This window comes from Eptesicus fuscus, chromosome 12 (genome assembly GCF_027574615.1).
Source record: "Eptesicus fuscus isolate TK198812 chromosome 12, DD_ASM_mEF_20220401, whole genome shotgun sequence".
Taxonomy (NCBI): Eukaryota; Metazoa; Chordata; class Mammalia; order Chiroptera; family Vespertilionidae; genus Eptesicus; species Eptesicus fuscus.
This window is the reverse complement of record NC_072484.1, coordinates 27,453,706-27,469,130: the sequence shown is the minus strand read 5'-3', so window position 1 is coordinate 27,469,130 and position 15,425 is coordinate 27,453,706. Positions and strand designations below refer to the sequence as shown.

Genomic DNA, 15,425 nt, shown 5'->3' with positions numbered 1-15,425 from the left:
TGAAACCAAAAGTTTCATGTTCTCAGCTTCCTTTGGGCTAATACAGAAGAGTGTGATTTCCAAATCCATTCTTTAAAGTGAATGCTAAAGACAGTACTAGCACTAGGATTTATTGGTCTTAGACTTAGAATAGGAAAAAAATGCAAAACTTTCAAGGATGTAAAGAGAGATCAGGAAAAGACATTTGCTCCTGGAGGCTGGAGAAAGATTAAATAGGCTTGAAGAACCTGTTTGGAAAAAAAAAAAATGAGCCAAGACATTACTTTAAAAACCCTATAATCTGGAGAGCTCTGGGAATATCCGGCTAATGGTCAGTTTTCAGGGCTGAAGAGAAAGCCTGGATAATGGGTAGAACTCAGGATTGGGAATCACATCTGGTCCAGAAAGATCTCTGGACCATCAGGGCCTGATTTCTACTCTGCAAGGCAGGGATGGGGAACCTTTTTTTCTGCCAAGGGCCATTTGGATATTTATAACGTTATTCGCAGGCCATACAAAATTATCAACTTAGCCTGCTATATTTGGTCAAACATTTAATTAACCCACTCCTAATGCTTTGGCAGGGCAGGAGGTTAGTGGTTGAGCACCGACCCATGAACTAGGAGGTTGAGCACCGACCCATGAACTAGGTCACAGTTCGATTCCCGGGTTGCAGTCTTGATCCCCATAACAGGTATGCAGGAGGCAACTGATCGATGATTCTCTCTCATCATTGATATTTCTATCTCTCTCTCCCTCTCCACTCCTCTCTTTGAAATCAATAAAAACATATTTAAAAAAATAGAAGTCAAGGATTGCCCAGGGCCACCAACTTCTTTTAATTACAATAATATATGTTTAAGGTGAAAACATCAAGTTAATGACAAGAACACTCTGGCTGCTGGGTTGAGATAAGGCCGAAGGGAAGTGAGGGTGGAGATACAGAAGCCAGTAAGGAGGCCACTGCAATAATCCTGGTGGGTCATCGTGATGACTGGGACCAGGGTGATGGCCCTGACGGTGGGAGTAGTCACACTCTGACCTATTTTAGAGAGACATGACAGGTAGGGCTGATGGATTTGGTGTGGCATGAGAGAAAGAGGCATCACAGATGATACCAAGGTTTTAGGCTTGAAGAAGAGAGGTGGGGAAGACTGCAGGAGGGGAGGTATGAGCAGCTCAGGTTGGGGTATGTTGAGTTTGATATGTGACCAGACACCAAGTGGAAGTGTTGAGTTGGGTATATGGGCCTGGAGCTCAAGGGAAGGTCTGTGCTAAGGACATACTGTGGGAGTCATCATCATAGAGATAGTATGTAAAGCCTTAAAACTGGGCGAAATCACCTCCTTTTCTATAAATGAGCCAAAGATGGCATCTGTGCATTAGCCCCAAAGGTTGGTTATTTCTTCACTGTAGGCTGAGAACTATTAATTCAAAAGCCTGCCAGGGCCAGACACAAATTTTACACATCCATTTATTTTAAACATCATCCAAATGAGCAAACGTTTAGACATTTAGGATCCACCTGCCTACCTCTGCCAAAGCACACCTGTCATCTGCTGGCCATTGATAAAATAGTCTTGTGCTTATAAAACCCCAAGCCTTATAAGTTATCACATTTATTTTTATTTATTTATTTTTTTGCCCCTGAGCTCTTAGACCCAGCAACTCCCTGCCACACTGCTGAGCAACATTGCTAGACACAAAAGGCACCTCTCTGATTCCCCTCTCCCTGGGAGTTCTCTTGTCTCGCTTCCCATCTGAGTAGCAACTCCAAGGTATCGCTTCTGGGCAGGTTTCTGCTGTGAAGGACATCTCCCTTCCACCTTCGAAACCTGTCAGGTGTCACCCATTACATTACACAATAAAATATGTGGGTGCTACTGCCACCTCATGGCATATCTTTTTCTTTCATCATCTCCCAAATCCCTCCATCTAGGGAATGAGTGTAGATAAAAAGTGAAGAGGTGCAATTGGTGAGCCAACTGGTGCAATGTTTTTCTAAACATTCATCTCAGAGGGGATGAGGAACCAGTGGTGGAGATGGAGGAAGAAAGGCCAGAAAGGCAGGAGGGAAACCAGGAGAGTGCTGTCCTAGAAGCCACGGGAGGAAAACTGTAGCAAGGAGAGGGGTCAACCATGTCAGATGCTGCCAGCAGGTTTGGGGGGCCCAGAAGGATCACTTAAATCCATGGTCAGCACACTTCTTTTTCTTTTTAAAAAATATATTTTTATTAATTTCAGAGAGGAAGGGAGAGAAACATCAATGATAAGAATCATTGATAGGCTGCCTCCTGCACACCACCTACTGGGGACTGAGCCTGAAACCCAGACATGTGTCCCTGACCAGGAATCCAACCATGACCTCTTGATTCATGGGTTGACAATCACTGAGCCACACTGGCTAGGCAGCACACTTTTTCTTAAAGAGCCAGATAGCACATACGTTCCGCTTCAAGGGTCATATGGTCTCTGTCACAACTGTCCGCCTCTGCCACAGAATAGAAGCAGCCAGGAACCATATATATACAAATTAGCATGGCTGTGTTCTACTAAAACTTAATTTATGGGCACTGCAATTTGAATGCCATGTAATTTTTCAAGTCACAGGACTATTCTTCTTTTGCTTTTCCCCTCAACCATTTAAAAATGGAAAAATCATTTTTAGCTTGCAGGCCATACCGGCAATGAGCAAGATTGGACTTGTGGGCTATATTTTACTGAGCCTAATTTAAATCAATCACATTTTTTTCTTTTGCCTCCTCTCTTCCTTGAGTCTGTCACCATGTTTACTAGTAACAGGTTTTCAAACCACAAATCATCAGTCCTCAAAATAAACTATATTGAGAGGAAAATAACTTTCAAAGGTTAGGGTTAACTTGTTGCTAATGCAGGTCAGTCCACAAGTCAACCCCAGGGGCAGCTTGGTGGGCACACAGGTAGTGCAGAACAGACTGAATGGATAGAATGGAACTTGGGAATGGGCTGAGTCACAAGGAAGAGATGGTTCTAACAGTCACCAGTGGAGACCAGCCACAACTGAATGAGTCTATGCCCCGTTCCCCTTGACCTGGTTGTATGTGGGTGACACTTGCAAGTACTGTTTGCAAAGGCAAGTTTAGTGAGGTGCCACTCAGGGCATGTTTCCTTCCAGATCATGTGTTACAATCAGCTGAAAGCCAGTGAATGCGGTGTCACAGACGGCATCATTAACGTCAGGCCAACAGATCCCGGTAGAAAACACTTTTATTCTTTAAAAGCAATTGTTATAAGAAAAAAGAATCAGAACTGTACCTGGTAATCACACTGGCCATTATTAAAATAGTGCATGCTATTAGGAAAAGCATTTTTTTTTTTTCTGAGATGCTCCTGGCTGATCATCTGCGTCTGTACTGTAACGATGTGAACAATACACACCATGAGCGTGTTTAGTGAGCAAGACTCGTGGACAGGAGCCTTGGCTGACTTGAAACACTTGTCTTGGCTGCAGCAGATGCCCAAATAATGTGATTATATTTTTTCGGAGCTTAAAAAGACTAACCAACTAATCATGCCAGAGCTCAACAAACCAGCATTAATAATCACCAAAAAGGCACTTTAAAATACATTTGACAAGGAGTGACACTAATGCAATGAGAACTGGTCTAAGCCCTGTGCTAAACTGTCAGTTATAGGGATAGTGCATTCTGTCTCCATGTGTATGTGTATACACATATATATATATAAATATCTATATATATGAATATATACTAACATCCATATACAGCAGGTCCTCGGATAACATCGGTTCATTCAGTGTCATTTCATAACATTGATGAGATGCCTTAAGAACTTAACTCTTGTTTCTATGAACTAGCCTATGGTAAAATTGGCTTCAGTATACATTGTTTTTGCTTCAAGTCACAGAATCTACTGACAACGTTAAATGAGGACTCACTGTACATATATTTGTGTATTCAATTATGTATCTCCATAAGTCTCTGGGGAGGGAAAAAACCCTTTGTTTCCTTTAATTGAATAGTACCCCAAAATTCTAGTCACTTTATTTAGAATAAAGAATGAGGAGATTGGTAAATTAATACAAAAAAGCACCCTACTACACCTATCAACAACAAAAAAAGCAATAAAATAAATACTTGACTTTCCTAAGTTGTCAACTATTAAAATAAAACATCTGGCATTTAAAAAAAGTTTCTCCCACTGCAGGGAAGAGGGTGGACATTTTTGGTACTGTAAATCTAACACACACATCTGTATTGCTTAGGTTGCAAAGAGTGGAATAAACAGGGAAATTTTCCACAAATTCCTTCCTTAAAGTACCCACCAAGTTTTAACTATGCTGTGTTATTCTGCTTAACATATAAACAAAGTCTTGTGTAAATATATCTTTAGGATGTCTAAATTCTCAAGATATCTGCATGGAGTACTAAAAGTACTTAGTGTATTGCTGTGAAATAAACAGAATTGGCCATATCTCAGTCCACTGCATACCCAGGCCTGGGTATTTTGGCTCAAGGTTTTGACAGACCAGATCCACCTGTCAGAGGTGAACAAAAGGCTTACTTATCTTTCCCAGGAACAAGCATACAGACATAATCTTATTCTTAGGACATTTAAAGTTTACTTCCTAACTATATAACGCCTAAGAACAAAAATCAAAGGAACTTTTGAAAGGTTAAGAGTCAGACTCTGGGCATTTCCGTTTTTTAGCTGCTGGTTCTTCCGTCTTGCATAATTCTAAAGTGCTTGAGTTGGATTTGAGACCGGGGTCTGCTTTAAGGTTGTCCATGGTGACAGTGAAGCCTGAGAGAAGGTACCCCCCACCTCCACTCATCAGCAGTTTGGGATGACTTCGATCTGGTAAAACCTAATCAAGACAGAAAGACAGACATTCATGTTTTCCTCAGCAGGTAAAGTACATGCTAACAATATACATGCCAGAAACCAGAATTTAAATGACACAGATTCTCTTGAACATTTAAATGAACCAATTCCTAAGGAGCTCCACCCTTTAAATCAGGAGTCCTCAAACTTTTTAAACAGGGGGCCAGTTCACTGTCCCTCAGACTATTGGAGGGCCGGACTATAGTTTAAAAAAAAACCTATGAACAAATTCCTATGCACACTGCTAAGTCGGCTGCTAAGCAGGACAGGCAGCGGCGGCAAAAACACCCGGCGGGCCGGATAAATGTCCTCGGCGGGCCGCATGTGGCCCGCGGGCCGTAGTTTGAGGACCCCTGCTTTAAATGATTGTGTTAGTAAAAGTACCGAAATTGGTTTAAGTGATTTTCTTGTGAAAAATAAAACTGAAGCTGCTTCTCTTCATCCTAAAGCAAGTTTGTAGTGGCAAATGGTTTGTGCAGTGCTCTGGGCCTGGATACTTCATGGCCAATGGTGGGGCTTAGGTCCATGGAGATGTAGCTACTGGACATACACCAGTCTCCCTTTCCTATGCCCTGTTGACTCTGACAAGACTTCTCTCCTGCTACCACAGCTAAATGCGATGGCTGCCCTGGAGGGCAGGACAGCCCAGGGCGGTAAGTGTCCTGTTAAGACAAGCAAGATGTCCAAGCAGCAGGGCAGAGCCCGTGGCAGCATGGAGGTGTTCCCGCAGATCTTTCAAGAGGGAACTGGCTGTGAGGATTTCAAGCAGCAGAAAGCTTCTAGCAGCTGCTCCTTTGGGATCTGCTGGAGCCGTCACTCCCACGGAGGCCATGGCTGCTCCAAGTTGATAACTGGGTATGGCTACCAGGACTGCACCATTTCTGCCCAACATAGGGCTTCTTTAGTGGGAAGTCTGAGGTTCCCCATGATCCTGGCTGGCACTTTCTCAGAGCAGCACTGCAGGTCCTTCTTCCCCTACTCCTTTGTCACCTACCCCCCCGCCCCCCGCTTTCATAGGCACCAGACCTGCATCATGGTCTGACAACTCTCCCCACCTAATCCTATTCCCTCTCCCCTTATCTTTCAGAGGCATTGTCCCTGAAAAAAATCTTACACTTCTAATTTCATCTTGACATACGCCTTCCAGAGGACCTGAACTGACACGGAGCCCACTAATAATCCTGAACTTGCTGCTAAAATATCTGAGCAGAGATGAGAGGGTCACTTTCTTGGTTTGGGATTTTGCTATTGTCAGTTATTCCCCCCCACAGTGATCTAGAGGCCTTGAGTAAACACAACCAGAATGCTTTGCATAGTAAATGTTCCTAGAGTAACACAGTAACAGACCCTGACATGAAAGGAGAAAGAAAGGGTCAGGAAAGCTCAGGGCCCTTTCTCTGAGTTATAGGCGTGAGACTGTTTCATCTCTATAGACAGAAAAGGGGATATCTGTATTTGACAACTTCCGGCACCACTGCAAGCAGCCAGAGACTCCGGCGAGCAGCTCCTGGGACTGGCTGTAAGAAACGTACCTGGTAATTTCTGAGCCAGGTTTCAGACAGCCTGAGGTTGATGACCCCTCCTCTTTCCCGCAGTTTTGTGTAGCATTCCAACAAAGGCTGAAGGCACAGAGAAAGTTCTGTTAAGAATTACTTCTAGGGCCACACAATTTGAGAACCAATATTCAGATACAAGAATTCCCCTCCATTCTGTTTGAGTATTACCTCTTTATACTGACAGTAGACCACGAATGGTCTTGAAGGGGCCACGAAGTCCAGCAAGGACAGCAGCAGTGGAGTGGGATGGAAACGACTGGCTACAATTAAACTGCAAGAAAGATGTTGGATATATTCCTCTCTATGCTCCCAAAACGGAACATAGGTTTTAAAATACATCTAAAATGATCATGTATTTGCATGACTTACATAAAGAGGAGCTTTATATACATTCCAGAAATTCCAAATAAAATGATGAGCTATTAATTTATAGAAAACAAACTGAATTATAAGCTCTCATGGTGCCTGGCAACTCGAAAGTAGCACTTAACATTCTTGATTTTTAAAAAATCATCTAGCAACAAATCCAACATCATGATGCTGGCTTTGCAGACAATTGAATCTCTCTCTCTCCTTGGCGGGTCTCCCTAGCCCTCTCGTTAGCCAATTTCAAATCAATCTGAATGCTCCACCACCCGCACCCCCCCGCTGATGCACCATCATTGGAGAAATTTCAAATATCTTTAAAAACTCTGAAACCAGTCCAATTTCCCACTTCTGCCAGATGCATCCTCCTTTCTTTAAAAACCCAAGCCACAACTATTATCTCTGCTCCCACTAGAATCAAAGCAGACAAGCAGAGAATGCTAATCTGTTTGAGGCCGAGCCCACGTGCAGCAAGGTGTCGCCCTCATTCTTTCATCAACGCACCCATCTGCGTTCCTTTCACTCAGCAGTGCAGCAGCCTCTAACTGTCTTTTCCTCTGCTCTTCTTGTCTCCTCTGCTTTTCCTGAATCTTCAAGAAAAAATAAGAAACGAATGTACTGAGGTCAGTCAGGCTTATGGAAATGCTGGTCTGCCAAAACATTTTAACAATATTTATCAACTTGGACTAAAGCAACAGAAGGAGGTCATTGCTAAGGAAGCTGAAAACACACAAGACAGCCCATTATTAAACCATCGTTAAACTACTATATACAACGTTTCTGTATCACAAAACTCCATCTCAAAGATTATATCACACACGTGTGTGCACCCACACACACACTCTTTCTCCATCTGGTGTGTGCGGTATTTATTATTTTGGGAGCTGATGCTGCAAAGCCAAATCAAATCTCAGTGCTTAAACAAAATTAACTGAGGTCCTGAGGGGAATATTATGAGGGCAGTGGGGACTCTCACGTTCTTACATAATCCTTTTTGCTTCCTCTCTCTTTAGGATCCTTATACTCTGGGTCTTGAGAGACAATTTCCATCGTTTCTTGTTCTTTGGGGTGCGTGCTCTCTGGGGCCTCTGCCACGCTGTCTTCGTTTTCTTGTTCTGGAGTCTGTTTTTCCTCCAGTGTGCCATTACTTTCTTCCACTGAAGCACTGTCTTTTAGCTCTGAAGATAACATCTCGGCAGAAAATGTTCCATTTAGGAGACTGTCCACTTTGTTGAGTGGGAATTCATAAAGACCACTGAGGAAAGATTTTGGAAATCCAAAACATGCTGTTGCTGCCCGAACTGGGCCACCTCCAGGGTACAGCTGAATAATGGAACCAAAGCCTGCACAGACAAAAGAAACAAACATCTCTTGAAGAAAGTGACTCTAGATTTTGCAAATCCTCATGGTCCTCCACAGTAAGACTGAAGGTCTCTCTACTTGACTCTGTGCAGAGGCTGACAGATGATGAGAGTTTGGAGTCTATGAGTACTCCCAATGGATGTAATATAATTCCCAAACAGATGAACAGGAAGTTTCAACAAGCTTACCCCCATTTGATACTACCATAAAAACCTGTGATTGTGTAAATTTGGATATCACATGATTGGTGACTGGTTCTCAGCTTCCGCCCAGTCCAGTGCCATTACTTTCAAACAAGGTAGTTGAAAGTTTTTTTCTTTTTAAAAATATATTTGTATTAATTTCAGAGAGGAAGGGAGAGGGAGAGATAGATAGAAACATCAATGATGAGAGAGAATCATTGATCGGCTGCCTCCTGCACACCCCCCACTGGGGATTGAGCCTACAACCCGGGCAGGTGCCCTGACTGCGAATTGAACTGTGACCTCCTGGTTCATAGGTTGATGCTCAACCACTGAACCACACCGGCCAGGCAAAAGTTCTTCTCTTCTATGGGTCAGAGAAAGAGCAGGCAAATCAGGCTGTGTTATATTTTCCAGGAGAGAATACATCCTTAGTATTTTTCCCACTCAATTCAGGTCAGTAAGGTGAGCACCAGCTATCCGAGTTTACTGAAATCATTGCCCTGGAGGTCTTAGCCAGCCACAGGCTTGAGAACCATCCCCACTGCTCCTGAAGCTGGGAAGGACAACTGCCATCTGTGGGTGCCAACACAGTACAGGCTGGGAGATGTGGGCTGTGCAGCATGGTCCTGGGACTGGAGCTGTGCAGGCCCAAGTCATTTCAGTAACCTCACAGTAATTCAACCTCACTTTCCATGAGATTACTTTTATTTTTTTAGACTCCTCTACTCAAATCATGAACTTGAAAATGTTAAAACTTACCTCCCATTCGTTCCATCATAGCACCCAGCACTAAGCCTGCACACGTTTCCATCACAATCATTTTATTGCCAGCACGAATGTTTCCCAATGTCAACATCTGGGCTAGTGTATCATATCTCATGTGGCTAAAATAAAAAAAATTAAAAAAAGGATGATTCACTCATTTTAGCTAAGCAAGTCCCGTTATTTTAATCATCATTTTTCAAGATTTGTTTCATTAAAAGTATGCTGATAAGATTATCAAGGCAATAGTAAAAAGAACTTACAATTTATGGGGTAGGAGAATACTTTATTCAGGTGAGCAAGTTTTTCACTTTACTTAAAATCATGACTTTCTTAAAGATAAATTTTCCCCCAATTATACTTTTGAAAGAAACAAAGCGTACTTAATTTTTCCAGGCTCTCTGGCATAATACATAATTGAAAGGATGCGGGTAGACGGTTTCACAACAGTAACGATGGCTTCATATCTGGGGGAAGAAAAAAACAGAGCACTAACTTTAAACTGGTTTAAAAATATTTCATTTTTAGTAACATGTTTTTTAAAGCTACAAAAATGTTTAATATTTCCTTTTCAAACAAAAACTTACTTCTTTTTCTTCTTTTTTATATATTTATCTTGAGCAAATTCTGTCTTGTCTCGGAATGTTGTGCTATTTTCTATTAACTGCTGAACTATTTCCTATAAGAAAAGAAGCAGGCAGATTTCCTGATATTTTATTTTAGGTTTCTTATCCCAGAATGTATCCAAAGGTCTGATTCTCCAGCCCCTTTTCCATAGAAGTCCACATGGATGAACTTGGTAGTTTTTTACTCTAGAATTTGTATTCAAATACAAGTACTTTGTAACTCCATTTAAACCAAGATAAAAGAACAGAGATATACAATAAAAACAGAAGAGAGGGCAAGGCAACTGTCATTCTTGAAGACACTAGCTGAAAACAATGCTGAAAATAAAGTTAAGCTCTAATAGGCACTAAGTTATTAAATTTTCTTTGCTAACAATGTTAGTAATGTCACTTGCTTACATTCCTGCATCTAAGAAATGAAATTTTTGATACACTGAATTGCATGTACATTCCAAGCTATTTCTAACAAGTATGCAGTATTTTTACATTTTACCTTGGGTAAATTCTGCTTTAAAAACCAAGCAATTCCCTAAATACCAAACAAAAACAAAACACAGTATCCTTTGAATATTACCTCTCCTTTAATGCCCTTGTCCTTTAAAGCTTTTATGTCATCTTGAGTAAGTTTCTGAGATTTCCCATCATCAACTATATTTCGATTATCAGTGCCCGCTTCTTTGGTCTCTAAGGAAGGAAATTGCTTTATGACATTTATGATCTGAAATTATTTTAAAATCTTCCTTCTTCTAAGTTCATATCCACAACCAGCCCATCAGTCACTCAAATTTGCCTTCCAGTTCCACTGGAATGTACATGCAAATTTTGCCTTCCAGTTCCACTCCAGCCTATCATCCTATCTTGCCATGACTACTCCAATTCTTTAACTCACCTTCCTGATCCCACTCTTGCCCTGTTACGATACACCTGACACCAGAGTTCTCTAAAATGCAAACTGGCTCATTTATTCTAATGCACAAAACCACAGAGGCTTCCTCTAGCAATTAGAATACAATCCAAAGATGACCTGCAAAGTTGAGTATGATTTGGCTCCTGGCTATCTTCTTTTGGCCTCATTTTTTGACTCCTGCACGTACCCCATACTCAACCACATCGCCCTTCTTTCTGTTCCTAAGCCCCTAAGCATGGTCCCACAGCAGGGCATTGGTACTTGCTGCTCTCTCTGCCTGCAATGCTCTTATGACAGATGTGAGTGGCTGGATCCTTTCCATCACTCAGGGCTGAGCTCAATCATCTCAGCCAAGTCTCAGCTCATCGAATCAGCCTCCAATACACCTCCTCCCTGCTTTGTCATCTTCATAGCACACTTCACCATCTGGTTTGCTTACCTACCAGATTATTTTTGGTGTTTCCCACTAACACATTTTATGGCATGATCCATCTCATGAATTGCTATAATTGCAATGACTAATCATGTCTGGAACATATCTGTTACTTAATAAAAATATGGATGTTAATTTAAAAATATTTAATGAACTGGTTTGAACCAGAACTTTAATAGTATTTTAATCATTTACTTTTAAAATTACTTAAGACTATTTATTTTATTAATAAAATACTTTAAGTACATCTTCTTTAACAAATATTAGGTATTTCATTTTAATTAATAATAACAGCTAAAATTATGGGGCCTTTACTATAAGCAAGGTACTACTAAGAACTTTCTATATGTCATGTGACTGAATGCTCACTATAGCCTAGGCATTAAATGTTTATAGCCCCATTTTACAGATAAGGATATAAGACTTAGAGAAACCAATTAACTTGCCCAAGGGGACAAGACAAGAAATAGAGCTGAAACTTAAACCTAATGAGCCAGACCTCTTAACCTCCACCCAATACGTAAACTACCTCAAAGCTTTACTCAGCTTCTGGGCACTGAAAGGGCTCTGCATCTGCGCTTACACTGAAGCAGCAAGGACTCAGGGAATTAAATGCCTGGCCCAAGGTCAGAGAGTGAGTTAACAATGGGCTGGAGACAGAATTCAAGTATCTTGAAGCCAAAGGCAGAGCTTGCTTCATTCCACCAAGCTATAGTTCATAGATTATGCGTTTAGACGTCTTTGGAGATCGGCTGGGCTAGCACTTTAGAACGAACTGGAGGTGACAGATTTCTGACTAGCCAGGTCAAGAACACCTATTTCATACACCCAAGTAGTGCACCTGAAGTAGGCTCTTTCTTTTTCTTCGTAGGCTGAAGGCTTCCTCCACTGGTCACTTCAAATGTGGTTCCATAACTATGGCCAATGACGTTATCCAGATAGAACCACTGTTTTTCAAAAGTTACTTTTCTGGGGAAGAAAATGCAATCATTAGCTACATCACATTTGCATTCTGAATAGAAAAGATATGTTTTGATCTAGTTTACTTTAAAGCTGGTCTTCACAAAGGATGATCTACAGCATTATCTCTGAACATGAACTGACAAATGAACTAGAGCGAATTGGGTTTCGGCAGAGACATAACATCAATGAAGAAGCCACAAAAACACTGATTTTGGAATGAGAAACAAGGACAAGACATTCCTCTTCCGAGGCAGTGGTGTGACTCCAATTAGCACTGTCGACGGGATGGCCAAACTCACAGCCTTGCAGACTTCCTAAGTAGCATAAAGGGTTGCCAAGATTGCCAGGCCACGGGACACACACTGACACCTCTTGCAACTTACATAAGAAAATCTCAAGACTAAGCAATCATTGAGGTTATGGGGATTTAACTAATTCCCTAGCCTAAGTGGCCATTTTCTTTGAAAATTATCTAGTAAAAGCAAATTATATTTACAAATAAACCACCCAGATTTATTTTTTTTCAGTGAGAATAACATTTATGGAGAATGGCTGATTACAAACAAAATCTCATTACCCAAATTTTTATCTTATTACAATTTTATTTAATTTATTTTTAATCCTCACCCAAGGATATTTTCCCATTGATTTTTCAAGAGTGGAAGAGAGAGGGAAAGACAGAGAGAAATATTGATGTGAGAGAAACACATTGGTTGATTGCCTCCTGCACGTACCGAAACCAGGGCCTGGGCCAGGGAGGAGCCTGCAACTTAAGTACATGCCCTTGACCAGAATGGAACCCAGGACCCTTCGGTCCACAGGCCAAGGCTCTATCCACTTAGCAAAACGGCTAGGGCTCTTATTACAACTTTAAAGGGAAGTTCCACAAAAACAAAAATCTTTCCTTTATTAAGAAGAAAACTAACATCTGCTGAATGTCAGTCAGGGGCTAGGCAGTATATGCTAGCTGTTTCATACTTTATTTAATTCTAGCAGTAATCATGGAGCACCGTATTTCCAGATGAGCAATCTGAGGCTCAGGGAAAAGTGTCTTGTCCAAGATTCACAGTTAAAAAGTGGGAGCAGGGATTCAAATCCAAGTCTGCCTGTCCCCAAAGCCTGGTTCTTTCCACTATACCACACAGTCTACCCAGCAAAGACCAATTCATCTCAGGATGCTCAGGACATGGCCCACATTGATGGAACTCTGAATCCAGGAAAGTAGGGCCCAGTCAGAGAGGTGTGGAGCCATGAGTGGGATTTGCAAGTCTTCTAGATACCTAGGATTGTTTCTGCCCAACCAGATGAGGGTAGCACTAAGGGAAGGGAGAATTTGGCCTGGGATTTAGCTGAGCTTAGAAGGTCATTTTCTAAATAAAATGTAAACTAATGCTGTGGCTTCTGGTAAGGAAAGTGATGAAAAGTGTTTGCAAATTTTAAAAAATTCCTAAAAAGTATTTTTTAGAAATAAAGATGTTGCTGACTGTCTCCTTAATAAAAAAGTTCTTGTCTAAAAGAGAACATTAAAGAAGCACACTCAAACAACCACATTTCAAAATTAGGCAACTTAAAAAGACAGTATGAAAAAAAGAAGTTTCACTTGCACTGTCATTATACAGTTGCACAACTTAGAGATCATTCTTTGAACTTACAACCTAAGAATGTTGCTGCTCTATTAAACTTCAATTAGAAGTTTAAATAATTATTATTGGCACCTTCCAAAACTTATGTACTTGGGAGCAAGCACACATTTCTAATCAGATATTCTGAGGGGGGGAAAAAAAAGTACTGGTTTCAAGAATACAAAAGTACAGTAGTGATGAGGGATATAAAGCTGGTGTAGATAGTACATTTCTAGACTAAAATCCCTCCCCAATTGTATTTTTTTTCTTTAGCGGATTGGTGCTTGTACAAAAAGCTTGGTTGTCACCATTTGGTGCTTTGGGGACTGTTATTAGATTATTTTCTTACGATATTTGTTTCACGTTCGATACCAGTTACAAAGAAGTAAAGTAATTCATCTGAACTGAGCACTCACCAGAAATTCTAAGCCTCACAATCCCTAGACTCATGGTCTGCTAGCTGTTCTCTTGACACTGCATGGAACTTACTGCTGTGTCAAAAGTTGTATAACAACCCAACTCAAAAGAAAGCTTGGTTGTACTTTTCAGATAATTAACCAATAACCAAAACACCCCAGTACATTTTCACCATTAATGAGCAACGGGGACTTAACAACCTCTGCTAAATGGTATCAAAATTCCCACTTTTCTAATACTAAATCAGAGTGATTATTAATCTGCAGGTTCACAAACCAAAACTAATTTCAAGTTCTGAGACCTTGAGCAAACGGCCTTTGGGCAATTTAACTTTGCCAAACCACGCATGCCCTAATGTGAAATTTGGAATCCTAGAGTGATCCCACATTCCAGTTAGTTATTCAGTGTAGACAGGCAGTCCTTTTGGATGGAGAGAAGAGCCCAGAAGGCCACATAAAGTCGGAGAGGTTTCATTTTTGTGGGAGTGATCCTGGCCGAGGGATTAGGGAGGAACAAGGGCCTACGGGAGAACGGGGGTGGGGTGGGGGGGACGGGATGAGAGGCAAGGATGAGATCAGAGGGTGAAGAGTGAGTTCTGTGAGAAAACAGGAGAGAAGATCTTAAGAACCTAGGGGGAAGAATCCCAGGGCAGGGAGTGGGGTGAGCATGCTGCTGGGGGGGGCCAAAAGTGGAAAAGGCACTCTGTGGAAAGACTGAGAAGGATGCCGAAGGCGGAGGGCCGGTAGGAGACCACAGAAGGGGGACTCTGTAGAAAGACAGGAGGGAATCGGAAGACATTGAGGGCCAAGGATGGCATCCTGGGAAGTGGGGGGAGGCCTCTGTGGGAAGATCTGAGAGGACATCACTAGAGAGGACGTTGGGGATGCAGAGAGCCAAGAATGGGACCCCGGTGGGAGGGTACGTGGGAAGACCTGAAGGTACGGGGGTATCTAAAGGATGTGGGGCATTGGGCCCCTAAGGTCAGCGACCGGACTCACTTTCTTCTCTGGACTTGCACCGCTTTGAATACATCTTCCCGTTTCAGCACCACGAAGTCGCCGTCGCCGATGCGGTGGTCCCCGGGCTGCGGTGGCTGTGGGCCCGGCTGCTCCCCTGAGCCCTCCATGGCGCTCAGCGGGTCTCCCGGCCCCGCAGCCTCCCTCCAGGCCCCCGCACCCGCTCTCTGGTCCTCAGCGCCCGCCGCAGCCAGCTTCCGTTCCCAGGAACCGAGAGGACGCAGAACCCTCCCACCGACACTGCCCCCACGTGCGGAACGCCGCTTCCTCTTTCCGGTCAGACCCTAAGGGACAGCTTCCGGGAGCCTCGGGTTTTCCGTTTGGCCGAACTCCTTGATTGGCTGCAC

The 15,425-nt window shown here is 42.3% G+C and overlaps 1 protein-coding gene across 2 annotated transcripts; it reads right to left on the bottom strand.

The window, feature by feature from the left end:
• Window positions 1-3,207: 3,207 nt before the first annotated feature.
• On the bottom strand, window positions 3,208-15,347 carry TRMT6 (tRNA methyltransferase 6 non-catalytic subunit). 2 transcript variants are annotated; one of them, XM_008141071.3, is made up of 11 exons: window positions 15,061-15,347; window positions 11,902-12,029; window positions 10,295-10,404; window positions 9,682-9,773; window positions 9,478-9,561; window positions 9,092-9,216; window positions 7,770-8,128; window positions 7,290-7,375; window positions 6,588-6,690; window positions 6,396-6,482; window positions 3,208-4,846 (listed from the first exon to the last, which is right to left on the bottom strand). In XM_008141071.3, exons 1-11 carry the CDS (start codon window positions 15,186-15,188, stop codon window positions 4,655-4,657), a joined length of 1,494 nt encoding a protein of 497 aa, XP_008139293.2. In that variant the 5' UTR covers window positions 15,189-15,347; the 3' UTR covers window positions 3,208-4,654. The 2 variants fall into 2 exon arrangements, with proteins under 2 accessions (XP_008139293.2, XP_054580095.1); XM_054724120.1 differs by lacking the exons at window positions 10,295-10,404; window positions 15,061-15,347 and having other exon boundaries at window positions 11,902-11,966.
• Window positions 15,348-15,425: the final 78 nt, after the last annotated feature.